The sequence below is a fragment of the Erinaceus europaeus genome, chromosome X (assembly GCF_950295315.1).
Source record: "Erinaceus europaeus chromosome X, mEriEur2.1, whole genome shotgun sequence".
Lineage (NCBI taxonomy): Eukaryota > Metazoa > Chordata > Mammalia > Eulipotyphla > Erinaceidae > Erinaceus > Erinaceus europaeus.
In genome coordinates, this window is record NC_080185.1 from 74357377 (window position 1) to 74385205 (window position 27829).

The window sequence follows — 27829 nt, forward strand, 5'->3', positions numbered from 1 at the left end:
GTGTCTTCATTTTCATTAGTTTCCAGGAACACTTGAATTTCCTGTTTGAGTGAGTCTCTGACACAGTGGTTCTTAAGGAGCATGTTGTTTAGTTTCCAAATTCTGTGTCTTTTAATAATTTTCCGTTTGTTGTTAAAAGTTAGTTTTACTCCACTGTGGTCTGAGAAGATACTTGGGATTATTTCTATGCTCTTGAATTTATTGATGCTGTCTTTGTGGCCTAACATGTGGTCTATCCTTGAGTATGCGTTATGTGGATTTGAAAGGAAGGTGTATTCCAGTTTTTTTGGGGTGGAGGAGTCTGAAAATGTCCAAGAGGTCTAGTGTGTCAATCTCTTCATTCAATTCTCTTGTTTCTTTATTGGTTCTCAGCTTTGTTGATCTGTCTAAGTGTGAGAGTGGGGTATTGAAATCTCCCACTATTATTGTATTACTATTGATGTATTTTTGAAATTCTTTCAGTAGATGCTTAATGTATTTAGATGGTCCCTCGTTGGGTGCATAGATGTTAATAATTGTTAAGTCTTCTTGGCTGATTGATCCTCTAATCATTATGTAATGTCCTTGCCTATCTTTTATTACTTTATTTAATTTAAAATCTATCATATCTGAGATGAGAATGGCTGTTCCTGCACTTTTTTGTGGTCCGTTAGCCTGTATGATAGTTTTCCATCCTTTCACTTTAAGTCTGTGTTTATCTTGTTGTGACAGATGGGATTCTTGCAAGCAGCATATGGTTGGGTTATGTTTTCTGATCCATCCCCCCACCCTGTGCCTTTTGATGGGTGAGTTAAGCCATTGACATTTATTGATATTATGGATTTAATGTATTTTAGTGCCATTGTTCAAAAAAAAATTTGTTTGCTCTGATATATTGCAAGTATTATAGTGATGTTTTTGTTTATAAGAGGTCTTTTAGTACCTCTTTCAGGGCCGGCTTGGTGATGGTTGCCTCCTTTAACTGTTGTTTATCTAAGAAGGTTTTGATCCCTCCATCTAGTTTGAATGAAAGTCTAGCAGGATATATTATCCTTGGTTGAAACCCTTTTTCATTCAGGGCTCGATAGATATCTTGCCACTCCCTTCTGGCTTTTAGAGTTTGAGTGGAGAAGTCTGCAGATAATCTTATGGGTTTTCCCTTGTATGTGACTTTTTGTTTCTCTCTTGCAGCCTTTAGGATCCTTTCTTTATCCTTACTTCTTCTCATTGTGACTATGATGTGTCTTGGTGCCTTCAGGTCTGGGTTGATTCTGTTTGGTACTCTCTGGGCCTCTTGAACCTTGATATCCTTTCTGTTATTCAGGTCTGGGAAGTTTTCTTGTATTATTTCCTCTAGAATGTTTGCTTCCCCTTCCTCTCTTTCTTCCTCTGGCAAGCCAATTATACGAATGTTACTTCTTTTGAGATCATCCGATATGTCTCTGTTGTTGTTTTCAGTGTCTCTCAATCTCTTTTTAAGCTCTTCCACCTCTTTCTTTGTTTTCTCTAACTCATCCTCTGACTAATTCTGTTTTCTGCTTCTGTTAGTCTGCTTTCCCTTGCCTCAGCTTCTTTCTTTATTACAGCTATTTCAGCTTTCAGTTCTCTAATTGCCTCAAGATAATCAGTATTTTCCTTGGGAGTCTCAACTGTTGTTTCCCTAATACTGCCATTCTTTTCCTCTAATGTTGTTTTCATTTCTGTGATTAATAAGTTTATTATTGCTTGCATACTTTTCTTATCTATGGTTACTTCTGGCTGATTTGTAGCTTCTTCTGGGCTCTTGTCTTCATTCATTGGAGTAGCAGTTTTATTTGTTTTTGATCTACCCATTTTTTTAATTTATGTGTTTCTTTCTTTTTTTATGCTCTGTTGTTCCTCAGTTGTTGTGTCTTGAGTACAAGTAACACTGTACTAAATACCTTTATGACAATTGCACTCACCAACCTCCGGAATTACAGTAGCAAATGAAGTAAGTTGAAGTAGTTTATCGTTACCAGTTAGCCAAACAATTTCTCCAGTCTGTGAAAAAATAGTAACCAAATCCCAGTGAAGAAAGAGAAAAGAAAGAGAGGATAGCAAGAATAGACAGTTATGCAAATCTACTATCCACCGTATATTCTAGGGGTAACAAGAGGGGAAAGGGAACTAGAGCAGAGATACACACATAGAGAGTCCGCTCTGAGTCAGATTTCTTCCCCAAAGTAATTCACAAATTAAGAAAGGCAAAGAAGAAGGAAGAAGCGTATGACACGATTAAAAAAAAAAGAGAGAGATAGAGACAAGAGAGAGAAAAGGGAGAAGATAAGAAAAAGAGTTGTAATTAAAGAGCAGTGCAAGGAACTTCCCAAATGTGTATCAGTGAATTCAAAAAAGCACCCTGTTTGGTGGTGTTGGGTATCCTGCTAGGAGCTGGTCCCCAGGGACTGCTTATGGCGGGGGGTGGGGAGGAGGTATGCTTGAAAATTAAAAGGAAGAAAAAAGAATTTTTCCCCTACTCTAATTCTTAACCCAAATTAAGTTATAGTCATCTCCTTGTCACCGCTATGACACCTTATTGGCTGGCCTGCTAAAGGCAGAAAATCCTATTGTTTCCAGAGGATGTGTTCGGAGCTCAGCGGCTAGCAGCCTCTCAGTCCGCCATATTCCGGGAAACCCCCCCCTCCAGACTTTTTTAAAGGATTTCTCGAAAATGAAAACTAGCTCCAAGTCCTTTGATCCAATGAGAGCTATACTTAAGAAGTCTTTGGATCCGCCCTCAGGGTCCCGGTGGTCCCTGAGGAGACTCCCAAGAGAAAGCCCCCGAGCTACAGTGCTCCCTCCAGGTCCTCTGCCGGCCACCCAGCAGCGCTCTGCAACTGGCGGAGGAGCCGCCTTCCCGGGCGGAGGACAATGCCCAGCACACCCACCTTGCCCGCCGCCGCCTGGGAAGTCTGGAGCAGCCTGCCCGCTAGTCCGTGCCACCTTTACTCTAATTCTTAACCCAAATTAAATTATAGTCACCTCTTTGGTGACTATAATTATTGACTGGCCTGCTAAAGGCAGAAAATCCTACCATTTCCAGATGTGATCAGAGCACACGCTGCTACAGCTTCTCAGTCCGCCATCTTCCCCTCGCACCAATTTTATTTATTTTAAACTCTACCATGTCAGATATGAGAATAGCTGTTCATGCCCTTTTTTGTGGGCAATTGGCTTGTATGATAGTTTTCCATCCTTTCACTTTGAGTCTGTGTTTGTCTTGTTGAGTTATATGGGTTTCCTGTAGACAGCCTACTGTTGGTTTGTGTTTTCTGATCCATCTTCCTACTCTGTGCCTTTTAGTAGGTGAACTCAGGCCATTGTCATTTATTGATATCAAAGACGGAAGATATGTTAACACTATTCTTGTAGATTTTTAGAATTTTCTCATATATGGCATATTTATGGTGGCATGACTATAAACATAGGAGTCCATTCAGAACTCCTTTCAGGGCAGGCTTGTTGACAGTTCATTCTTTAAACTGTTGCTTGTCTATGAAGGATTTTATGCCTCCATCTAGTCTGAATGACAGTCTAGCTGGATACAGTAGTCTTGGTTGAAAGACTTTCTCATTGAGCACTCGATAGATATCTTGCCATTCTCTTCTGGCCTGTAGTGTTTGTGTGGAGAAGTCTGCTTCTAATCTTATGGGTTTTCCTCTGTAGGTGACTCTTTGTTTTTCTCTTGGAGCCTTCCGGATCCATTCTTTATCCTTATTCCTATCCATTCTAAATATGATGTTTCTTTACGTCTGGGTTAATTCTGTTTGAGAACCTTTGGGCTTCTTGAACCTTTATGTCTTTGATGTTGTCTAGACTAGAAAAGTTCTCTTCTATTATGTCCTGAAGAATGCTTTCTTTCCCTCCCTCTCTTTTTTTCTCTGGTAAGCCAATAATGCGTATATTATTTCTTTTGAAGTCATCCCATAGATCTCTGTTGTTGTTTTCAGAATCTCTTAATCTCTTTTTGAGATCTCTTCCTTTTATTTAGTTGTCTCTAATTCACCCTCAGTCTTGCTAATTCTGTCTTCAGCCTCATTGATTCTATTCTCTCTCCCCTGTGCTCTTTTCTGTAGTTCATCTATTTTCTTACCTTGTTCTGATACTGTTTTAGCTTGTTCATCTAGTTGTGTTCTTAGCTCAGCTGTTTCTGCTTTCAGTTCTCTAATAACCTTGAGAAGATTAGTGTCTTCTTCCAGGGTCTCATTTGTTGTTTCTGCATTCCTGATGACAATTCTTTCAAACTCTTTGTTCACTCCTGTGATTATTTCCTTAACTAGTGTTTGGATGCTGACCTCATTATTTTTGTGCTTCCCCCTTTTGGGGGCTTTTAGCTGGACTCTTGTCCTGGTTCATTTCTCCAATATTTCTTCTTGTTGGTTTAACCATTTTATATAGTATGTTATGAGGTCCCTCTCTCAGTACTTTTCAAATTACTGATCACCCTTTCCTGGATTGACTTGTGTCTAAGTAACGTAATTAAAGGGTTCACAGTTGTGGAAATTAACAGTTGTTTCAATATTATTTTAATCCCTTAGTTGGAGCTCAGTGGCTTAAAAGCCTTTTTTTTTCTTTTTCTTCCCTGTAGGCTATGGGAGCCTGAAGGCTTTTAAACTCTAAGAAGGCTTCTCAGCTTAATTCCTCACTCCTGGCCAACAGATAAAGCAGGGTGGGGCAGAGGTAACCCAGTGGTTATGCAAAGAGACTCTCACAGCCCCACCACTAGGCCAACAATGTATAGATCTTCTCCTGGGTTTCCTCATTAGTTCTCTGTCTCCTGCTGTCAGCACAGGGCCTCCCCGCTGCTGCTCCAGATTCTGAGGGCTGTAGCAATAGAGACTCACAGTTGGATTTGGTGAGTCTTGGGGGAGTCCTCTCCTCCCTTTAGCTGTCTTTTTGTTGGTGAAACAGACTGGAGGTGGTGGCTCAACTGGTAAACTGCCGGACTGTTACCATCCACTTAATTTCTCCCTAGGCTCCTCTCTGTCATGCACCACATGTGTTTGCACTCACCAGTGGTTTGGTGGGTTCCTTAAGTTGTTCTAGTCCTGTCTTGTTTCAGTCTCAAGTGATCTCCTTTCTTATTCCTAGTTGACCCAGGAGAGGAGAGGAAAGAAACACAGCTACTGCTGCTCCATAGCCCAGCCTCCAGCAGTCCCCCCAAATTTGTGTTTTTCTAATTAACTGTAGTTAGTATTTCCATGAACTATTTTTTTTATTTTGTCAGTGACTCAATATTGATCCACACAACCATCAGATGATGAGTGATTTGGAGCATGTCTGTATATGTCTGTGGGCCATGTGTATCTACTCTTTTTTAGAGAACTGTCTATTCATATCTTCTGCCTACTTTTTAATTGGGTTTTTCTTTTTTCTTTTTGTTTAGCTGTGTGAGTTCTTTAAAGATGTTTGATTTAACTGCTTGCCTGAAGTGTAGTCTTTTTTCTTTTTGTTTAGCTGTGTGAGTTATTTAAAGATGTTTGATTTAACTGCTTGCCTGAAGTGTAGTGTGCAAATATCTGTTCCCATTTGCTGAGTTTCCTGTTTATCCTTATGGAATTTTCTTTTTATATGTAGAAGATTTTCAACTTGATATAGTGCAATTTATTGAGTTTTTTTGTTTTGTTTCCCTTGTCCATGGATGGGGTGAAGTCTCCAAATGTATCTTTAATGTTAGAGTCTTGGAATGTTTCACCAATATATTCGTCCATGTATTTTATAGTTTCAGGTCTAATATCCAAATATTTGATCCATTTTGAGTTAATTTTGGTGCATGGTGTTCTCTCCCAACATTTCTCCCCCTCTGGGAGTATGGACCAAAATTCTCTATGAGATGCAGAAGGTGAGAGCTCTGACCCATGCAGTTGCTTCTTCACTGGACATGGGCACTGGCAGGTCAATCCACAGCCCCAGTCTGTCTCCATCTATCCCTAGTGGAGTAGATGTAAGATCTTCTGTCCAGGGAAGTCAGCATGGAATCATAATAGCATCTGCAGCTTGGTGGCTGAGGCTGCAGTACTTCTGCAGATGGCTCAGCAGTAGTTGGTGAGTTTTGTTAAGTTCAATAGTTGTAGATATTTGTTGTTTGGGTGGAGATCTGTTCTAGTCCCTGTTACTCCATGGCCATACCTCCACAAAAGTCTTGAACTATTCAGAGTTCATAACCTGACTGATAAGTATAGTCCTCACAGTTCTTGGTGCTCAAAGAATACTCAGGCAAGTAGAAGGAAGGAGTTTCATTTGAAGTTTGTTCTTTATTTGTGGAAGTGATGGTATTAGGCAATGGCACAAAGAGTTGTGATTCCTGATCTAGGAGTAATTGAAAGATGCTACCGGGACTGGGTGGTGACACACCTGGTTCAGCACTCTTGATGCATAAGGACCTGGGTTCAAGTCCCTAGTCCCCACCTGTAGGGGGAATGCTTCATGACTGGTAAAGCAGTGCTGCAGGTGTATTTCTTTCTTTCTCCCTCTCTATATCCCCCTTCCTCTTGATTTCTGGCTATCTCCATCAAATAAATAAAGATAATTAAAATTTTAAAGAAAAAATTGCTACTCACTTGAGATTGATTTATCCCTCCCTGCTGGAACTGCCAACTTCAATTCTGCAAATAGAGAGTTCACGGATTTTGAAATCTTATGTCTATAGTGTTTACTTACTTGTTTGCTTGATTATTGTCATAGCTAGGACTTGAGCACTCTGGGTTCAGTTTTATTTCTTTTTTTAAAGCTAGAAAGAAAGAGACAGAAGGAGAGAGGAACAGACACCACGGAATTTGTATTAGAGCTGTTGGGTTGCTTGGGATGAGAAAGAATTTATTGTCTTAATAACTCCTTGTTCCTATTGAAATTCTCTGAGGGGATTTTGAGCATCTGGATTTGGAGCTTTCTGCACTGGATTCGTATAAGATGTGGAGTCCTTGAGTTTTCTGAGTGCCCTTGATCCAAGCTGATGGGCTAAATCTTCCTGTTAATAATTTCTCATTAATGGAATCATTTTAGATGACTTCAAAAAGACAACTTCTTTTTCAATAACCTTTATATCTTAGCATACTGTGAAATTTATAGAAGAATTCAGTAGAGCTCCCACTTACCCCATACCCAATTTTTTCTATTATTCAAACCTTATATGGATATAACACATTTGTCGAACTTAACTATTATTATTATAAACTATAGTTTTGTTTTCCAAAATTCTTAGTTCTTACCTAAAGTCCCTTTACTGTCCCAGGATTCCATTCAGGGTATCATATTATATTTAATTGTTATGTCTCCTTGTGTTCCTCTGAGCTATGACATTTTCTCAGACTCTTTTTTTTTTTGTGCCCTTTACAACTTTGAGAAGTACTGGTCTTGATACTATATAACTTAAGTATTTTTTAAAGTTTATAATTTAACTGATAAATATAGCACTCATTCATAGTCCTTGGTTGGTACTTAAAGAATTCTTAGCCAACTGGAGGGTTTGGGTTTTAATATTAAATGTTGCATATTATATATTTTTAAATGATATATATATATTTTACTTCCAGGGATATCGTGGTGGCTCGGTGCCTGCACTATGAATCCACTGCTCCTGCAGACCATTTTTTCCATTTTGTTTCCCTTACTGTATTTGTTATTGTTGTCATAGCTGTTGTTGTTGGATAGGACAGAGAGAAATCAAGAGAGGAGGGGAAGACAGAGAGGAGAGAAAGATAGACACCTGCAGACCTGCTTCACCGCTTGCGAAGCGACCCCCTACAGGTGGGGAGCTGGGGGCTCGAACCAGGATCCTTGGCCCTTGCGCTTTGTGCCACCTGTGCTTAACCTGCTGTGCTACCATCCAGCCCCCAATGTATTTTTTTTCATAATCTTTAATGGGGCTAATTTCAAATAGCCTGATATAACCTATCTTCATTGCTCTTCCTAGAATCTGTTTTAAGCAGTTCCTTAAGCTGGTCCTTGCTACAAGAGAGCAAATATCTATAACACTGGTAAAAATTTTTAACACATTCAGAGTACACTTTTCTATTTATAGTACACAGTTAGCAAATTCATTCTGATATTCATTCAGGAAACCTAACTGAAAATTAAAGACACAAAATATGCTTCTCGAATGAATTTGTTTTACTTCTATCCTTTCTAATTTCAGAACTTTGATAAGATTAATTTTCAGTTTTACTGTTTAAATGTAAGAACTATGAACTCTATGGAAGAGGAAACAATGAGAGCTGACTAGAGCCATGTGCTGCTATACAATTTTACCTCATTTTAATTTCTACCCTAGCCTATCATTAATATAAACTATATCATTGCCAAAATATAATTTTAGCATATTTTCCAATATTTGCCAATAGAAATTCTTATAAATCTGATACCATTAAATGTAGTTGCAATGCTAACAAGCTACAGTTAAGTTCAAACGGGTGTTTGCTAGAATCCTGTAGATTTATTTCCTCTGAGAAGCTTTATTTTCCATGTTTTTGCCCCCAAATTATTTTATTGTGGAAATAATGGTTTCCAGGATAGTTGCTGACACATGGGCCCAGTTTCGTTTCTTCCTGTGCTAGATATACACCACTCCCACCACCAAGCACCCATGTCCCGAGCCACTTAAATTAATTACATTAATTATTAGTAGTAATAATTCAAAGTATGGAATTTAAAAATTATTCAGGTAAACTAAGGGATATTTCTACTTTATTTTTTCTTGCCTTACTTCTAAATTACTACCTTTAAGTTATTTATTTATTTATTTATTATTTTTTTGGCTCCAGGATTCTTGCTGAAGCTTGGTGCCTGCACCATGAATCCACTGTTCCTGGAGGCTATTTTCCCCCTTTTGTTGCCCTTGTTTTATCATTGTTGTGGTTATTGTTGTTATTGATGTTGTTGGATAGGACAGAGAGAAGTGGAGAGAGGAGGGGAAGACAGAGAGGGGGAGAGAAGATAGACACCTGCAGACCTGCTTCACCACCTGTGAAACAACCACCCTGCAGGTTGGGAGCCAGGGGCTCAAACTGGGATCCTTGTGCGGGTGTGCCATGTGCGTTTAACCCGCTGCGCTACCTCCTGACCTCCTGTATTTTTATATTACAGAATTACATGTCGACAGGGATTTGAATCCACACCCTTCCCACCTCCAGAGTTCTGAATCTTCACTCTCCCCACTGCAATCCACCTCAGTTCCCTAAAGTTTTAGACATGGGCCAACCATCTTCTCTACAACTATCTGTCCACATTTATACATAGTTGCCCCTTCTTTTTCTGATTCCATCCTCTCTTTCCTGTTAAGCACTCATAACACTGTAGCTACCTCCATATGTCCCTCTCCTTTTCCTTCTCTCTTGCTGAGTGCTGATAGAGCTGGAGTGCAGAATCCCCTTATCTTCATCCTATCATGTCTCCCCCTCTGGGAATATGGATCAAGGTTGTTTATGGGGAGCAGAAGGTAGGAGTTCTGGCTTCAGTAGCTGCTTCTCCACTGAGCATGGGCACTGACAGATTGATCCATACCCCCAGCCTGTTTCTATCTTTCCTTAGTGGACCAGAGCTCTGGAGATGTGAGAGTCCAGGAACATTGGTGAAGCCATCTGCCCAGAGTAGTTGGGGTGGAGTCATGGTACCATCTGCAGCCTGGTGTCTAAAAGGTGGCATGACCTAAGTTGATTCCCTTTGCTGTACAGAGGGTTTTTTAAAAAATATTTTAAAATATTTATTTATTTCCTTTTGTTGCCCTTGTTTTTTATTGTTGTGCTTATTATTGATATTATCATTGTTGGATAGGGCAGAGAGAAATGGAGAGAGGAGGGGAAGACAGAGGGGGAGAGAAAGAGAGACACCTGCAGACCTGCTTCACTGCATGTGAAGCAACTCCTCTGCAGGTGGGGAGCCAGGGACTCGAACCGGGATCCTTATGCCAGTCCTTGTGCTTTGTACCACCTGTGCTTAACCCACTGTGTTACCACCCGACTCCCAATTGTACAGAGGTGTTTTTATTGAATAATTTGATATAATCCAATTGGCTTGTTTTTATTTTTCTTTTCCTTGCTGCAGAACTTGATTCTTCAAAGGCAGTTTCAAAGCAAGCATTGTGAAGTGTTGTACCAATGCTTTATTCTATATATTTAATGGTTTCTGGTCTAATATCCATTTGGAGTTGACTTACATGTATAGCAATATGTGGTGGTCCAGTTTCATTCCTCTGAATGTTTCAACCCATTTTTCCCAACATCATTTGTTGAAAAACTCACCTTTCTCCATATGATGTTTTAAGCCCCTATTGTCAGAAAGTTAATTGCCATGGCTTCCCTTAGGGCTTTTATGTATTGTCCTTGGAGTTTAGTAAGGATGGCTTCTTTAGACGCATCTGGAAACTAGGGGAAAACTGATGTAAGATAAAATTGAAGGAATTAAAAAAATCACTACTATGTTTGTTGCACTGAACAGGACAGTAATAATAAATTATTTAGGGTCAATTGAATCAACTGATAATTATAAACTTTATTCTAGAAAACTAATCAAAACTTCTCTAAGAGATTATTACAGCTTCCCTTAGGAGGTATGTTGAAGGTTGCTAGGCTCTTATTAATGCCTTGACCAGGATCCCTATCTGCTAGTTTTCTACAGTTGAGAGAAAAATTCATAAGAACATACTCATTTGCTTTAGAGATTTATTTACTCTTTAAGACTTATATTACATAGACAGTATTAGTGCTTACTAAATTTTTCTCAAAATGTATTCAATTTTTAAAAATACTATCTATTTATTATTGGATAGAGACAGAGTGAAATTGAGAGGAGAGGGGGAGATAGAGAGGAAAGGAGACAGAGAGATACCAGCGGCCCTGCTTCACCATTAGTGAAGCTTCCTCACTGCAGGTGGGGATAGGGCTAGGACCTGAGACTTTGTGTACTGTAATGTGTGTGCTTCACCAGATGCGCCACCACCTGACCCCTCAAAATGTATTTTAATTATTGGAAGTGTGATATAGTTAGAATCGAGCCACTTAAATTAATTACATTAATTATTAGTAGTAATAATTCAAAGTATGGAATTTAAAAAATATTCAGGTAAACTAAGGGATATTTCTACTTTATTAGATGGCAACTTTGGAGTAGGCTTAAAACAGACTACAGGTCATGTATAATTTACAGGTCACTGTATAATTTATCTGTGTTAATTCTCCAGGGCATTTTTATATATAAAAAGGTTGGTTTTCTCTCAGACAATACTGTTGACTAGTTAGGTCAGAGTATAGTGTTAATAAGGCCAGGACTATGATTTTCATCATTGTATAAGCCAGTTAGTTTTTGTTGATTCTAATGCAATTATCTGTACCATTTACTTTGACCATTAACTTTTTGAAAAACATGACCTCAGTCACAAGGGAGACCATGTTGGGATATGTAAACTGATAAGTATAATTATTTCCCAAATAAAAAAAAAAGCCAGCTCATAGCCCCCATTCAGCCAGTGTGGGGTCCATTGCTTCTTTTCCATTGGTTTGGCTCACTGTTGTTATAAGTGCCATAATATGCAGAACTATATCTATTGCTTTATCTGGTTTCCCCCCTATTATTTCAGGAAATATTTTCATTCCATTGAGCACCAGACTGTAGGGTATATTTTTGGAAGCAAGTGTAGGTGTACCAAAGCCAAAAAAGGTTGGGAACAACTGTAGACAAACTGATGTCACTGTTCTGAGAGCTGCCAACTGTAGGCACAGAGCCCTTAAAGTGGACTGTAAGTGTAGAGTGGGTGGATAAAAGAAAATCCATTATGTGAGACTTAATTTCTGACTTCCCACTATCAGAGACATATGTTTTATATGTATATTTTATATCAAGGGGGGAAGGTATACACAAAACTGACTTATTTCACTGTACAGAATTTTTAATTGGGGTCTTAATGAGAAAAGATATGAAATGGAAGGCTAAAATAGCTAGGATAATTGATTTAAAAAAAATAAGCATGGGGGTTGGGCTGTAGTGTAGCGGGTTAAGCGCACATGGTGTGAAACGGCATAAGAATCTCAGTTCGAGCCCCTGGCTCCCCACCTGCGGGGGGGGGGGGGTCGCTTCACAAGCGGTGAAGCAGGTCTGCAGGTTTCTATCTTTCTCTCCCCATCTCTGTCTTCCCCTCCTTTCTCCATTTCTCTCTGTCCTATCCAGCAACAACAACATCAATAACCACAACAATAATAACCACAACAATGATAAAAACAACAAAGGCAACAAGAAAGGAAAATAAATTTAAAAAATATTTTTAAAAATAAAAAAATAAGCACCTTTATTTAAACTTACTGGGTTTGCATTCTTGAGAAGAAGGTGGGGAGGGCATTAACTTTTTGATGAGTCAAAAACTGAAGTCAAGAGATGTCGGTCTCTTGGTTCCTACGCAGATTTCTGTCATTTTTAACCTGTAGGTCTCTACAAAAGATAAAAGTAAAATCAAATGATGGGGCCCAGGTGATGGCACACTCCAGAGAGCATACAGATATCCATGTACAAGGACCTAGGTTCAAGCCCCTGGTCCTCATCTGCTAGGGGGGGAGTTTCACAAACCAGTGCTGCAAGTGTCTGTCCTCTCTCCCTATCTCCTTAATTCTCTTTCCTCCTCTATCAAAGAAAATAAAAAAGAAATAAATAAGAAGAAAAATCAAATTGCAGAATTACAGGAGGATTTGCTTGTTTGTTTTCTTTCCCAGAGCACTGCTCAGTTTATGGGGAATTGAAACTGGGACTTTAGAGCCTCATACATGAAACTCTTTTTTGCACTATACTATGTCCCTATTTCCATACTACCTCCTCTGCCCCAGCGTTCCTAATTAACAGAGGAAACTAACATTATGAACACAGACACCCTTTTAAAAATCTATTTTTTTCTATTTTTATTATTTATTTTCCCTTTTGTTGCCCTTGTTATTTTTCATTGTTATTGTAGTTGTTGTTATTATTGCTGTTGTTGATGTCGTCATTGTTAGGACAGAGAGAAATGGAGAGAGGAGGGGAAGACAGAGAGGGGGAGAGAAAGAGAGACACCTGCAGACCTGCTTCACCGCTTGTGAAGCAACTTCCCTGCAGGTGGGGAGCTGGGGCCTCGAACCGGATCCATGCATGGGTCCTTGCACTTTGCGCCATGTGCGTTTAACCTGCTGCGCCACCGCCCGACTCCCCAAAAGTTCTTTATTGGGGAATTAATGGTTTACAGTTGACAGTAAAATACAATCATTTGTATAAGCAGTTTGTATGTCCCAGTTTTTCACATAACAATTCAGCCCCCCACTAGGTCCTCCTCTGCCATCATGATCTAGAACTTGAACCCTCCCCCAACCCTGATTATTTTTATTTTGGTGCATTTCACCAACTCCAGTCCAAGTTCTGCTTAGGAACACAGACACTCTTGATCTGGAAAGTCTGCTGAGTCATTTCTCATTAGACATAGCAAGAAAAACTGGCTTCAGGGCTTGAGATGTCTCACTAGGCATGCCTTCTCATGGCTATAGCCCAGGTTTGAGCTCTGAAAACATAAAGGTGCCATGGCAATGGAAGAAGCTGTGATGGCTTTGTTTTCCTTCTCTGTTTCTCTCTTAGAAAGAAAGAAAAAAACTGCCCAGAGCAGTTAAATTGTGCATGTGTGAGGCCTTGGCTCTCTAAAACAAAAGGAAGAAAGGAGCTGGCCACAGGAGTAGTCAGTAGGGTCTTAGAAAAGAAAAGACGACAACATGCCAGGGTTTGGATTTAAGACTTAGAAACACTTGATTAGATAACATGTTAACAAGTCATAAACTATAATGACACAAGCTTGGACTTTATCTGCTCATTTTTCTTCACTAGGTCATTATACCCAGGAGAGAGAAAAATCTGGTGTGTACTTATTTTTTCTCTATCAGTGATTTCATTTATTCATTTATTTATATTTTATTGTTGTGGTGGTTATTATTGTTGTTGGTATTGTTGTTGGATAGGATAGAGAGAAATGGAGAGAGGAGGGGAAAACAGAGAGGGAGAAAGAAATATAGACACCTGCAGACCTGCTTCACCGCTTGTGAAGTGACCCCCCCGCCCCCCCCCACAGGTGGGGAACCCGGGGCTCGAACCGGGATCCTTATGGCAGTCCTTGAGCTTTGCGTCATGTGCTTAGCCTGCTGCGTCACTGCCCGACCCCTCTATCAGTGATTTCAACAGCGTTAAAGTTCAACTATAGGTTGATTTATAGGGGGTAGCACAGTGATTGGAATGTTGGACCTGCAGGAGTGAGGTTCTGTGTTTGTTGCCCAGCAAATGCTCTGGTTCTCTTTTTTCCTCCTTCCCTCTGTACCCTCTCCATCACTAATAAATACCTAAAAATATTTTAAGGGATCAGCTACAACTATATCAAATACTCAATTTAAGAAAAATCAGCAAAATAATAATAATAATACATGTTTTCAAATGACTAGATACAAGGAGAGATTAAATAAAGAATTCATCTTATGGAAGAGCCTTCACTGTGGCTGGTTTTACCTGCAGAATTTCTTAATTTCTTTGGTAAACTCAGTCTTTCATTTGCAAAAAGTCAATCATTTTATACCTATTTTTGAATATGTCTATTACAGGTTTTCCTCAGTATTACTGTTTCTAAAGTAAAAAAAAAGTACACTTTTTACAAGACATATTTTATGTACTAACAAGAAAAGCAGATTTCAAATAATTTTATGTTTTCAAGTACTCTGTAGCACCTTATGACCTGTACAGATTTAAGTGCAGGCCAAGACATAAAAAACAGGATTATAAGTGCTATCTCAAGAGAAGAAGCAGCACAGTGTTATTAAGAGAGGATTAGAATTAGACGAACAAAAGATATATAAAAGAAAATAACCCTGGAAACCATAACCATTTCCAATTACTGGGAAAATCATCTTGTTTTCCATCACTGGTTTACCTTTTACCGTTCACCAATTAATTCAGTTGTTTTTCTCTTTCTGATGTCCCATGATCATTTAGTTATTTTTTTTTAAGTTTTTTAAATTTACTTATTTATTTTCCCTTTTGTTGCCCTTGTTGTTTTTAATTGTTGTTTTTAATTGCTGTTGTTATTGATGTCGTTACTGTTGAATAGGACAGAGAGAAATGGAGAGAGGAGGGGAAGACGGAGAGAGGGAGAGAAAGACACCTGCAGACCTGCTTCTCCACCTGTGAAGCGACTCTCCTGTAGGTGGGGAGCTGGGGGCTTGAACCGGGATCCTTACAACGGTCCTTGCGCTTTGCACCACGTGGGCTTAACTCGCTGTGCTACCACTTGACTCCCATCATTTTAGTTCTTAAGCATAAAAAAATTACCAATGTGATACAAATAGCATCATTTAACGAAACAACAACAGTAGTAGCACCAATAACACATTTCTGGAATGGCTAAGAAATTTGAACTGCTACTACTGCAGATAAGGAGGGGAGTTCCTCATTTAAAGTAAGGATGCCATTTGTTCAGGACAGCCCTGAAACATCAAGTCTACAGGCTTTTAATGGGAGTGGTGGTTTGTTTTTGGTGGAATAGTGCTTTATGCATATGTGATCTCCCCACTTCAGGCCACTTTTTTTTTTCAGTAGAGAGGAGAAAGAGACCAAGAGAAGAGACATCACAGCACTACTCTTTCATGGCCATAGCATCTCCCATGCATGCTCAAGCTCAAACCTGGCTTACACATGTGGCAATGCAGGCACCCTACCTGGCATACTATCTCTCATAACCAGGAGTCCTCTTAAACACCAACATTATAACTTGGACAAAAAAATGTCCTTGCCCTGCCAAGAACCACCAAAACTTACAGAAGAACAACTGTAGTTCTATAGAAAATGATGATCAAAAATATAAAACACATTTCAGAACTTTTAACTAATTGCAGTTAAATACCTGAAATATAAAATAAAGTGCTTTCTGTAGGACATCTTGCAATATCTGAAAAGGCGTCAACTATTTTCTTTTTTATTGGAGGAGCTTAAGGGAATCATGTTAAGTGAGGTAAGTCAAAAAGAGAAGGATAAATACCAGATGATCTCAGTAATACGCAAAACTTAAGAAAAAAGGAAAGAAAGAGAAAACTCAGTGTAAAACTTGGACTGGTTAGGGTGCGTTGCATCAAAGCAAAGGACACTGGGAAAAAGGAGGGGGAGAAAGGGTGGAGGGATGTTGGGGGTCCTCATGCATGATGGTAGAAGAGAACCTAAGTTGGGGGAGAGAGTGTTTTGTAGACATCTATCACAGGGAAATGAGAAATTGTACCCATCTGTCAAAAACTGTACTGGAAACCATTACCCCCCCAATAAAGTGATAAGATCTGTCTGTTTGTTTGTTTATGGGAGAGAGAACCAGAGCATATGCCTCTGCCCTGAGGTCAGCTATTTTTACTCGTCTTTTCATTTAGTATCCAGCATGTAATCAAGAAACTTCCTTCAATGGCTCTACTAGGACAGATTCCCTGAGAAGTGTGCACTTCAAGAGCCATAGCTTCATTCCCTTTATTTAGAATTTTTCTAATTTCTCTGAACACTGTTTTGTAATGTTCAGTAGACAAGGCTTACACTTAGTTAAATTTATTTCTCTAAAGTTTGTTTTTGATGCTATTATATATAGATGAACACTCTTGTGTTTTTGTATTGCTGTGGTATAAAAACACAATTGATATTTGCATTTTGATCTTATATCCTGTAATCTTGCCAGACTCATATTTTTTTAAATTTCTAACGGCTTTCTAGTGGAACCCTTAGGATTTCCTGCTTATAAGATGATCATGTCATATTAGCTTCATAAAAGAATTGGGAAATGTTCCCTCTGCTTCTGTTTTCTGGAACACATCACAAATGATTGGTATTACGTATCCCTTGAATACTTTGTAGAATTAAACAACATAGCTATCTAAGCCTAACTTTTTTTAAAATTTATTTCTTTATTGGGGAATTAATGTTTTACATTCAACAGTAAATACAATAGTTTGTACATGCATAACATTCCCCAGTTTCCCATTTAACAATATTTAAGAAAGGAGACATTAACAAAACCATAGGATAAGAGGGGTACAACTCCACACAATTCCAGCCACCTGATCTCCATATCCCATCCTCTCCCCTGATAGCTTTTCCATTCTCTATCCCTCTGGGAGTATGGACCCAGGGTCATTGTGGGTTGCAGAAGGTAGAAGGTCTGGCTTCTCTAATTGCTTCCCCGCTGAACATAGGCATTGACTGGACAATCCATACTCCCAGTCTGCCTCTCTCTTTCCCTAGTAGGGTGGGTCTCTGGGGAAGTGGAGCTCCAGGACACATTGGTGGGGTCTTCAGTCCAGGGAAACTTGGTCAGCATCCTGATGGCATCTGGAACCTGGTGGCTGAAAAGAGAGTTAACATACAAAGCCAAACAAATTGTTGAACAATCATGGACCCAAAGGTTGGAATAGTGGAGATGAAGTGTTGGGGGATACTCACTGCAGACTCTAGTGTACTTCTGCTTTCAGGTATATATTTTGCACTAGTTTATGGATAAGTGTGACCATATGCTCTATCTCAGGGAATCTGGTCTATATCTAGGTTTTGGGACTTTGTTAGGAAGTAAACCATCAGGGATGGAATTAGAGAATACTATGAAAGGAGAGGTCTCACCCAAGTGATGAAGCTGAAGGGTTGTCATTCCACACCTGAAGTCTCTGGACACAGTCTGAGCTGAATCATGTTGAGGTGGCACTTGCTGCGTTGATTAGGTTGCGATCAGCGGATGCAGTATTATTTGATATGAATTGGGAAAAGCATGCAGGAAAGTGTGCTCCACCCTAAGGTTCCAGGACTGGGGGCAATATAGGCTCTATAGTGGAAATGTGAGGTTCCTGCTGTCTTAGGGTTCATGAAGACAATGGATAGTTATTGTTATCATCACATTGTTTGGTAATTGGGTTAACTTTGAAAAGTCCCTTTGTTAGGATTTGCTGTATAATACCCAGTATCTTGTATATAGCTGTGTCACCGGTTGCTTCTGATCTACCTGGTCTAAGCTTTTGAGAGAGTCCGCATATCAAAGACTCAGCCTATGTATTAAAAAGATTCAGTCTGTGTTTTAAAAACTTCGAGACATACAATCAATTTTCCCCCTTTCATATTAATTAAGTAGTGATTTATATGACTACACTTTAATAGGAGTGTACATAAACACCATTCCCACCACCAAAAGACTGTGTCCCATTACACCCACCCACTCCCACCCCCCTACCGCCCCGGGAAGCTGATTGTCCACCCTCCCCCTCACCACAGGGTTTTTACTTTGGTGCCCTACTCTCAGTTTAGTCAGATCATGCTTTTAGTTTCCCTTTCTGATCTTCTTTCTCAACTTCTGTTGATGAGTGGGATCATCCCATACTCATCTTTATCTTTCTGACTTAGCTCACTTAACATAATACCTTCTAGCTCTGTCCAGGATGGGTCAGAGAAGGTGGGTTCATTGTTCTTAATAGCTTCATAGCATTCCATTGTGTATATATACTACAGCATTCTCAGCCACTCATCTGTTGTTGGGCACCTGGATTGCTTCCAGGTTTTAGCTATTATGAATTGTGCTGCTATGAACATAGGAGTACACACATCTTTTTGGTTGGGTGTTATAGAGTCCTTGGGGTATATCCCCAGGATAGGAATTACTGGGTCATATGGAAGGTCCATGTCTAGCCTTTTGAGAGTTCTCCATACGACTCTCCACAGAGGCTGAACCAATTTACATTCCCACCAGCAGTGCAAATGGGTTCTTCTGTCCCCACAGCCTCTCCAGCATTTGTTGCTGCTGTCCTTTTTGATGTATGCCATTCTCACAGGAGTGAGGTGGTATCTCAATGTTGTCTTTATTTGCATTTCTCTGACAATCTCACCTGGAGCAGTTTTTCATATGTTTGTTAGCCTTTTGGGTCTCCTCTGAAGTGAATGTTTTGTTCATATCCTCTGTCCATTTTTGGATGGGGTCATTTGCTTTTTTGGTGCTAAGTTTGCTGAGCTCTTTGTATATTTTGGTGATTAGTCTCTTGTCTGATGTATGGCATGTGAAGATCTTCTCCCATTCTGTGAGGGGTCTCTTTGTTTGTTTGACAGTTTCTCTGACTGTGCAGAAGCTTTTCAATTTGATATAGTCCCATTGGTTTGTTTCTGATTTAGTCTTCCTTGCAATTGGGTTTGTTTCATCAATGATGTCCTTGAGGTTTAGGTGGGAAAGTGCTCCACCAATGTTTTCTCTAAGTATTTGATAGTTTCTGGTCTAACATCTAGGTCTTTGATACATTTGGAGTAGATTTTTGTTCCTGGTGAGATAAGGTGGTTCAATTTCATTCTTCTGCATGTTACAACCCAGTTTTCCCAGCACCATTTATTGAAGAGAGCCTTCCTCTTCCATTTAATACTTTGGGTCCCCATAACTAGATTTCGATAGGTGTGGGGATTTATTTCTGGGATTTCAATTGTGTTCCACTGGTCTGTGTGCCTATTTTTGTTCCAGTACCATGCTGTTTTGATGATGATGGCTTTATAATATAGTTTAAGGTCTGGGAGTGTGTTGCCTCCATTTCTGTTTCTTTTCCTCAAGATGTTTTTGGCAATTCTAGGTGTTTTCTGGTTCCAGATAAATGATTGTAGTTTCTGTTCTATTCTATTAAAGAAGCTTGGTGAAACTTTGATGGGTATCGCCTTAAATTTGTATATGGCTCTGGGGGGAATATTCATTTTGATATTTATTCTTCCAATCCATGAACATGGGATGTCTTTCCATTTCTTGGTATCTGATTTTATTTCCTTGAATAGTAACTCATAGTTTTCAGTATACAAGTCTTTCACTTCTTTGGTCAGCTTTATTCCTAGGTATTTTATTGATTTTGCTGCAACAGTGAATGGGAGTGATTTCTAAATGTGCTCCTCTTCGGATTTAGTGTTTGTATAAAGACATGCCAATGATTTTTGTACATTGATTTTTGTAGCCTGACACCTTGCTATATTGCCTAATAACTTCCAGTAGTTTTCTGCTGGATTCTTTGGGTTTTTCTATGTATACTATCATATCATCTGCAAATAGTGAGAGCTTGACTTCTTCCCTTCAAATCTGTATTCCTTTGATTTCTTTCTCTTACCTGATAGCTATGGCAAGAACTTCCAATATTATGTTGAAGAGTAATGGTGACAGTGGACAGCCCTGTCTAATCCCCCATCTGAGGGGGAATACTTTCAGCTTCTGTCCATTGAGTATGATGTTGTCTGTAGGTTTGCTATATATGGATTCCACTATCTTGAGATATTTCCCGTCTATTCCCATTTTTTGTAGTTTTGAGAATGAATGGGTGTTGGATTTTGTCAAAGGATTTCTCTGCATCTATTGAGATAATCATGTAGTTTTTGGCTTTGCTTTTATTGATGTGGTGAATGACATTGATTGACATATGGATGTTGAACCAGCCTTGCATTCCTGATATAAATCCCACTTGGTTGTGATGAACAATCTTTTGGATATGCTTCTGTATCTGGTTGGCCAAGATCTTGTTTAATATTTTGGCATCTATGTTCATCAGAGATATTGGTCTGTAGTTTTCTTTTTCTTGTTGTGTCCCTATCAGCTTTTGGTATCTGGGTGATGTTGGCTTCACAGAAGGTGGAAGGGAGTGTTCCTGTGTTTTCAATCTTATGGAAAAGCTTTAGAAGTATGGGTACTAACTGTTTCCTGAAGGTTTTGTAGAATTTGTTTGTGAAGCCATCTGGTCCAGGACTTTTGTTGTTGGGGAGATTCTTAATAACTGTTTCGTTTTCTTTGTCTGTGACTGGTGTATTTCACAAACGGGTACCAGTGACTTCAGAATGCCGAAGAAGGAGGAAGGAAGAAAAGAAGACAAGAATGAGAAAAAGGAGAAAAAAAGAAACAAAGAGAGAGAGAAAAAAAAGAAAAAAGAAAAGAAAAAATGGTAAAAAAAAAAGAGCAAAGGAAGGAGGTTTTTTTTCCTATTATTTACTTATTTATTTTTAATGAGCTAGGAGGCAGTATAAGGGGGAGAGTGGGTAGAGGATGTAGGAAGAGTGAAACAAGTTCCTCTTGTAATGGATAAGACACCCAGTCACCTAGCAATGGAAAATACACTAAGAGCTAATTCTGGTCAACCTGAATGAGGGGGTGAAAGGGACACGTGTACATATAATATTCATAATAAAATAGAATAGAATAAAAAACCTGTCCTGTCTTCAGCTTGGATGACTCCAGATTTCCTTAGACCCCCTGAGCAGAGGCAGCTGATTGTTAAAAAAGTGAACCAAACAAAAAAAAAAAAAAAGAAAAAAGAAAAAAAGAAAAAACCTCCAGGCAGTCTTTCCCTCCAGACAGTGAGGCTCTGCTTGGTCAGAGCTATTTGTAGCTCCAATTGGCCACTTAGATGGAAAGAAAAAGGGGAAAGGGATTCAGAAAGGAATAGGATTGGAATGACACCCCTGGTGAGCCAGGAATCTTGGTAAAGAAATAAGCTCAGCAGGGGAGCCTGCTAGGAGCAGCTCTCTGGCCCCCAGGCTCTGTTTGGTGGGAGCAGGGTTGTGCTTCAAGAATAATGAAAAATTTCCTTTCTTTTTTCTCTATTTTCTAACCCAAATAGAGCTATAGTCACCTCCTTGGTGTCACACCTAGGACCCCTAATTATCTGTCCTGCTGAAGGCCAGGAATCCTACTGTTTCCAGCAGTTCTTGTTGGAGCTCATGCCAGTAGCTGCTTCCAAGTCATCATCTTGGCTCCGCCCCCCTCTTCAGTAAATTTTACTGATATAGCAAAAGTATGGAATTCAACCTGTATATTGCACCACTTATTAAAATCAACTAAAAAAGTTTTTTTTAGAGGTAGACCTCTCTTTGAAGAAAACTTATAACAAATCTTCATAATCTTTGATTAGGCAGTGGTTCCTTAAATATAACATCAGAACCATAAATAACAAAAGGAAAAATGAATAAAACTCATCAAAATTTTAAAAATGTATTTGTGGGGCTAGACAATAGCTCACAGGGCAGGGTGCACAGATGTGCCAAGTCCCTGGGGGGAAACTCCAGTGCTGCATTATTTCTCCTTTCTCTGTCTCTATCTACAATTTTTAAAAAGTAAAAAAAAAATTTTAAAAATCACATATGTCAAGGCCCCTATACTGCAAAACAATAACAAAGGCATTTATATCACAAATACTGTCTTTACATAAGTATAAAGATAACCCATAAACTGTGACATAGTATTTGTCATTTATATTTGTTAAAAGGATCTTTCATTCATATATTACAACTTAAAAATAAATATAATAATGCAGTTGAAATTTTTTGATAGGATTTTAAGAGACATTTCTTTTCTTCTTCTCCTTCTTCTTCTTCTTCTTCTTCTTCTCCTCCTCCTCCTCCTCCTCCTCCTCCTCCTCCTCCTCCTCCTTGTTGTATGTTTTACAGTGGGTTCTAGTTCTCCCCCGCCAAGAGAATTGGATCAGTCCTGCTAATTTCGCGGCCTGCTTGGCCCCACCCCAAGGAACCCCGAGAGAGGGTTCCTGAGTTCCTGAGTTCCAGAGAGAGAGTTGGAGAGTTACACAGTTGGAGAGTTGAAGAGTTGCAGAGTTCCAGGGTTCCTGAGTTCCAGAGAGAGAGTTGGAGAGTTCCACAGTTGGAGAGTTGAAGAGTTGCAGAGGGCCAGAGTTCCTGAGTTCGAGAGTAAGAGAGAGTGCCAGAGTTCGAGAGTTCAGAGGGTTCCTGAGTTCCAGAGTAAGAGAGAGTGCTTGCGCCGCCGCAAAGAGACAGCAGAGTTCTGTTTGGTGATTAGTTTGTCTTAGTTTATGAATCGTTGTTCCTGAATAAAGAAATACAGCTTCCCTGCCCAGCCGTTGTCTCCACATCTCTGTTACCTGCCCTGCTAGAGCCGCCGAATTTTAACAACAAATTTTAACAACACCTCCTCCTTCTCCTCCTCCTCCTCCTCCTCCCCCCCCCCTCCTCCTCTTCCTCCTTTTTTAAACCAGAGTACTTCTTAGCTGTGCCTTATTGTGGTACAGGGGATTGAACCTGGGACTTCAGAGCCTCAGGCATGAGAGTCTTTTTGCATAGACATTATGCTATTTTCCCCATTCACTAGAAACATTTCTTTTATAATTTGTAATTAATGATTTAATAGTAATTTACGAGATTATAAGATAAGAGGGGTATCGCTCCACACCACTGCCACCACCAACATTCTGCCCCCCCTTACACACACACACACACACACACACACACACACACTGATAACAGCCATAGTTCTCCTAAAGTCTTGGAGAGCTTGGTTGGTTACTTATTTATTTATTTTTATGCAAGTTACTATGTTTTAATTCTCTATATTCTACATATGAGTGAAACTATCAGTAGTTGTCTTTCAATTCCTTCTTTGCTTCACTTGGCTTCATCAATTCTAGTTAATTTATTTTGTCCCAAAGGATAGAATACTATGTTGTTTAACTGTTGAGTAGTACTCTATTGAGTATATGTCCCATAACTTCTTTATCCAGTCATCTTTCAATGGGCATTTAGGTTGCTTCCATATTTTGACAATTGTGAATAATGAAGCTATGAACATGGGGTGCAAATGTCCTGACATGTCTTGAAAGAAGATATATAAATAGCTAATAAAGACTTGAAAAGATGGGAGCCAGGTGGTGGCGCACCTGGCACACACACTACAGTGCGCAAGTATCCAGGTTTAAGACCCTGGTCCCCACCTGCAGAGGAAAAGCTTCACAGTGAAGTAGATCTGCAAGTGTCTCTCCCTCTCTGTCTTCCCCTCCCCTCTCAATTGCTCTCTGTCTCGATCCAATAATAAATAAAGAAATAAAAATTAAAAAAATGTTCAGCATCATTAGAATTTAGGAAAATGTAGATCAAATCTTCAAAGGTATATTACTTCACACTCCCTTGGTTGCCCGTTCCCAAAAAAGATGGAAAATGGCAAATATTTAGGATAATATGGACATCTTTAATGCATTGTTAGTAGGAATCTTAAGATAGTATAGCTTTTTTAGGAAATATCTTGGTAGGTCCTCCTAGTTAAACAGAGTTATGCATGATCCAGAATGCCAATTTCTAGACATATAACTATGAGAATTTTAAAAAATATGTATATATAAAGTGTGTTTATGTTATTCACACCATTATTTAATATAGGCAAATTGTAGAGAAAGCCCAAATGTCCATTAAAACTGATGAATGGGAAAGCAAAGTATTTATACATTGAGATATTTTTAAAAAATATTTAATTATTCCCTTTTGTTGCCCTTGTTTTATTGTTGTAGTTATTGTTGTTGTTATTGATGTTGTTGTTGGATAGGACTGAGAGAAATGGAGAGAGAAGGTGAAGACAGAAAGGGGGAGAGAAAGACACCTGCAGACGTGCTTCACTGCCTGTGAAGCGACTCCTCTGCAGGTGGGGAGCCGGCGGCTTGAACCAGGATCATTATGCTAGTCCTTCAGCTTTGCATCATGTGTGCTTAACCTGCTATGCTACTGCCCAGCTCCCACATTGAGATTTTTTTTATGATAAAGAAGGTATAGGTTTAGGATAAAATGTTGATGAACATAAAAAGCATGCTAGATTAAATAATCTAGTAAGAAAAACCACATACTATATATTCTACTTGTATGAAATATCCATTCTATAGGGTGTTTTACTGTTTGGGCAATGGTTTTCATTGTACAAAAGCTTTTCAGTTTGATGTAATCTTATTGGCTTGTTTAATATATATATATATATATATATATATATATATATATATATATATATATCCAGAGCACTGCTCAACTCTGGGTTATGGTTGTGCAGGGGATTGAACTAGGTATGTTGAAACCTCAGGCACATGTGTCTCTTTGCATAACTGTTATGCTGTCTAACACCTCATTGGTTTATTTTTGTTTTCTTTGATGTTGGACTTGAGTCTTTGAAGATCTTTGAAGTGTTCTGCAGTGTTTTCTATGTATCTGATAGTTTCTTGTCTAATGTCCATGTATTTGATCCACTTGGAGTTGACTTCTGTACATGATGATATATGGTGATTCAATTTCATTCGTTTGCATGTATCAACTCAATTTTCTAAATACCACTTTTACAAAGATACTCTCCTTTCTACATTTAATATTTTGGGCCCCTATAGAATGGGGAAAATTTTTATACAATATACTTTAGATAAAGGAATAATAACCAAAATACAGAAAGAATTCAATAAACTTAGCACAGATACACACACACACACACACACACACCCCATTAGAAAATGGGGTGAGGAAGGACGTGGACAGAAACTCCACCTAGGAAGAGATCCAGACAGCCAATAGGTACATGAGAAAATGCTCAAAGTTACTGATTATCAGATAAATGCAAATAAAAACAACAAGAAGATACCATTTTACACCTGTGAAACTGTCATACATTAGAAAGGATAGAAATAACAAATGTTGAAGAGGATGCAGAGAATATCACTTCGTCCAAGCCACAAAACAGTCCGGAGATTTTTCAGAACACTAGAAGTGGACCTATCAAATGACCTAGTAATCCTTCTCTTGGGTATTTACCTTAAGGAAACAAAAGCAACTATCAGATGAGATCTGTGTATACCTGTGTTCATAGCAATAGCCAAAACTTGGAAGCAACCCAGCTTTCCAATGACTGATGAGTGGATAAAAAAAAAATTGTGGTATATATACACAATGAAATACTACCCAGCTGTTAAAAATGAAGTCATCTCCTTTGCTTCATCATGTATGGAACTTGAAGATACCATGTTAAATGAAATAAATCAAAAGAGGAAAAATGCCAAATGGTCTCATTTATATGTGAAACCTAAGAAATAAGGACACAGAGAGAAAAGCCATAGAAAAACCTGGACTTGTTGTGGTATATTATACCCAAGCAAAGGGCTCTTAGAAAGGAGAGAGAGAGAAGGGGCAGGGGGAACCTTAAGATCCTGTTGCATGAGACACAGGGAGAGGAGCAATTGTACTCATGTTTCTATAGCTGCACAGTAAACTATTAAACCCCCTCCATAAAATAAGAAAGAAATATCCGGAATAGGTGCATCTATAGATACACAGTGCAGATTAGTGATTGATGTCAGAACTAGGCATGTTTGGGAGAAATAAAGAATAGTAATTGTTAATGAGTATAGGGTTTCTCTTTAGACTGATGAAACATGTTTTATTTATTTATCTTAATTTTATTAGTAATTTAATACTGATTTACAAAATTTATAAGATATCAGGGGTCTAATCCCACACCATTCCCATCCTCAGAGTTCTGTGTCCCTATTTCCTCTATTGGAAATTGCAATAGTTCTCCCAATGTCACACTATGGGCTGACTATTATTTCTTCCTTTTTTAAATTTTAATTTTTTTATAAAATGGAAATATTGACAAGACTGTAGGATAAGAGGGGTACATTTCCACACAATGCCCACACCCAGAGCTCCATATCCAATCCCCTCCCTTGATAGATTCCCTATTTTTTATCCCTCTGGGAGTATGGACCCGTGGTCATTATGGGGTACAGAAGGTGGAAGGTCTGGCTTCTGTAATTGCTTCCCCGCTCAACATGGGCATTGAGAGGTCGATTCATACTCCCACCCTGTCTCTCTCTTTCCCTAGTGGGGCAGGGCTCTGGGGAAGTGGGCTCCAAGACACATGGTAGGGTCCTCTGCCCAAGGAAGTTGGGTTGATAAAACATTTAAAAAAATATTTATTTATTTATTTCCTTTTGTTGCCCTTGTTGTTTTATTGTTGTAGTTATTATTGTTATTGTTGTTGTTGTTATTGTTGGATAGGACAGAGAAAATGGAGAGAGGAGGAGAGAAAGAGAGACACCTGCAGACATGCTTCACTGCTTGTGACAAGACTCCCCTGCAGGTGGGGACCTGGGTTTTGAACCTGGGTCTTCACACATTGTAACATGTGTCCTCAACCAGGTGTGCCACCATCCAGCCCCCCTCCTTTCCTACTTCCCTTTCCAGCTCGGTTTTTCTGTTTGTGTCAATAAACAAAGAAAACATTACAAATGTGCTAAGTAAAGAGTATGTTTTAATAGTGGAGTTATTATGTAAAATCATTAGAAGTTCAAAATAAACCAATGACCAACATCAGTTTTCTAAAAAGTGTAAGTTTGTAGCGATCCCTATGTTAACTCCTGGTTCCCTATACTTTTCTTCTACTAAGTGGAAAACCTGAATGATTATTACTTAGAAAATAATCACTTTTGGGAGTCGGGCTGTAGCACAGCAGGTTAAGCGCAGGTGGCGCTAAGCACAAGGACCCGCATAAGGATCCTGGTTCAAGCCCTGGCTCCCCACCTGCAGGGGTGTCACTTCACAAGCGGTGAAACAGGTCTGCAGTTGTCTATCTTTCTCTCCCTCTCTCTGTCTTCCCCCTCCCCTCTCCATTTCTCTCTGTCCTATCCAACAACAATGACAACAATAATAACTACAACAATAAAACAACAAGGGCAACAAAAGGGAATAAATAAAAACAAATATTAAAAAAAAGAAAAGAATCACTTTTTTAGTTTATTGAGGGTATCAATCTCACACTTCCCTCTCAATTTCTGGCTGTCTCTAGCCAATAAATAAAGGTAATAAAATTAAAAGAGAGAGAGAGACATGTGCAGCACTGCTTCACCACTTGTGAAGCTTCCTCCATGCAGGCGGTGTCGGGGGAACTAGGGAGCTTGAACGCAGGTGCTTGCACATGGTAACATGTGACTGAGCATTTCTAAAGGTAGTGTATTTCACATAGGAAAAAAAATCACATCTATTTCATGCTCATCACTTAGAAAACACATGTCCA

The 27829-nt window shown here is 39.1% G+C and overlaps 1 protein-coding gene across 10 annotated transcripts in view; it reads left to right on the forward strand.

Moving 5' to 3' along the window:
- The window catches only part of HDAC8 (histone deacetylase 8), a 340920-nt gene that overhangs the window by 37479 nt on the left and 275612 nt on the right, over positions 1-27829 (forward strand). Inside the window, exon 5 of one of the 10 annotated variants that reach the window (XM_060182730.1) lies at positions 26815-27129. The exons of the other annotated variants lie outside the window; for them this stretch is intronic. Coding sequence (XP_060038713.1) covers positions 26815-26938 — 124 coding nt within the window. The 3' untranslated portion in view covers positions 26939-27129. Of the gene's footprint in view, positions 1-26814; positions 27130-27829 lie in introns of those variants that run through there. 10 annotated transcript variants of the gene reach the window in all.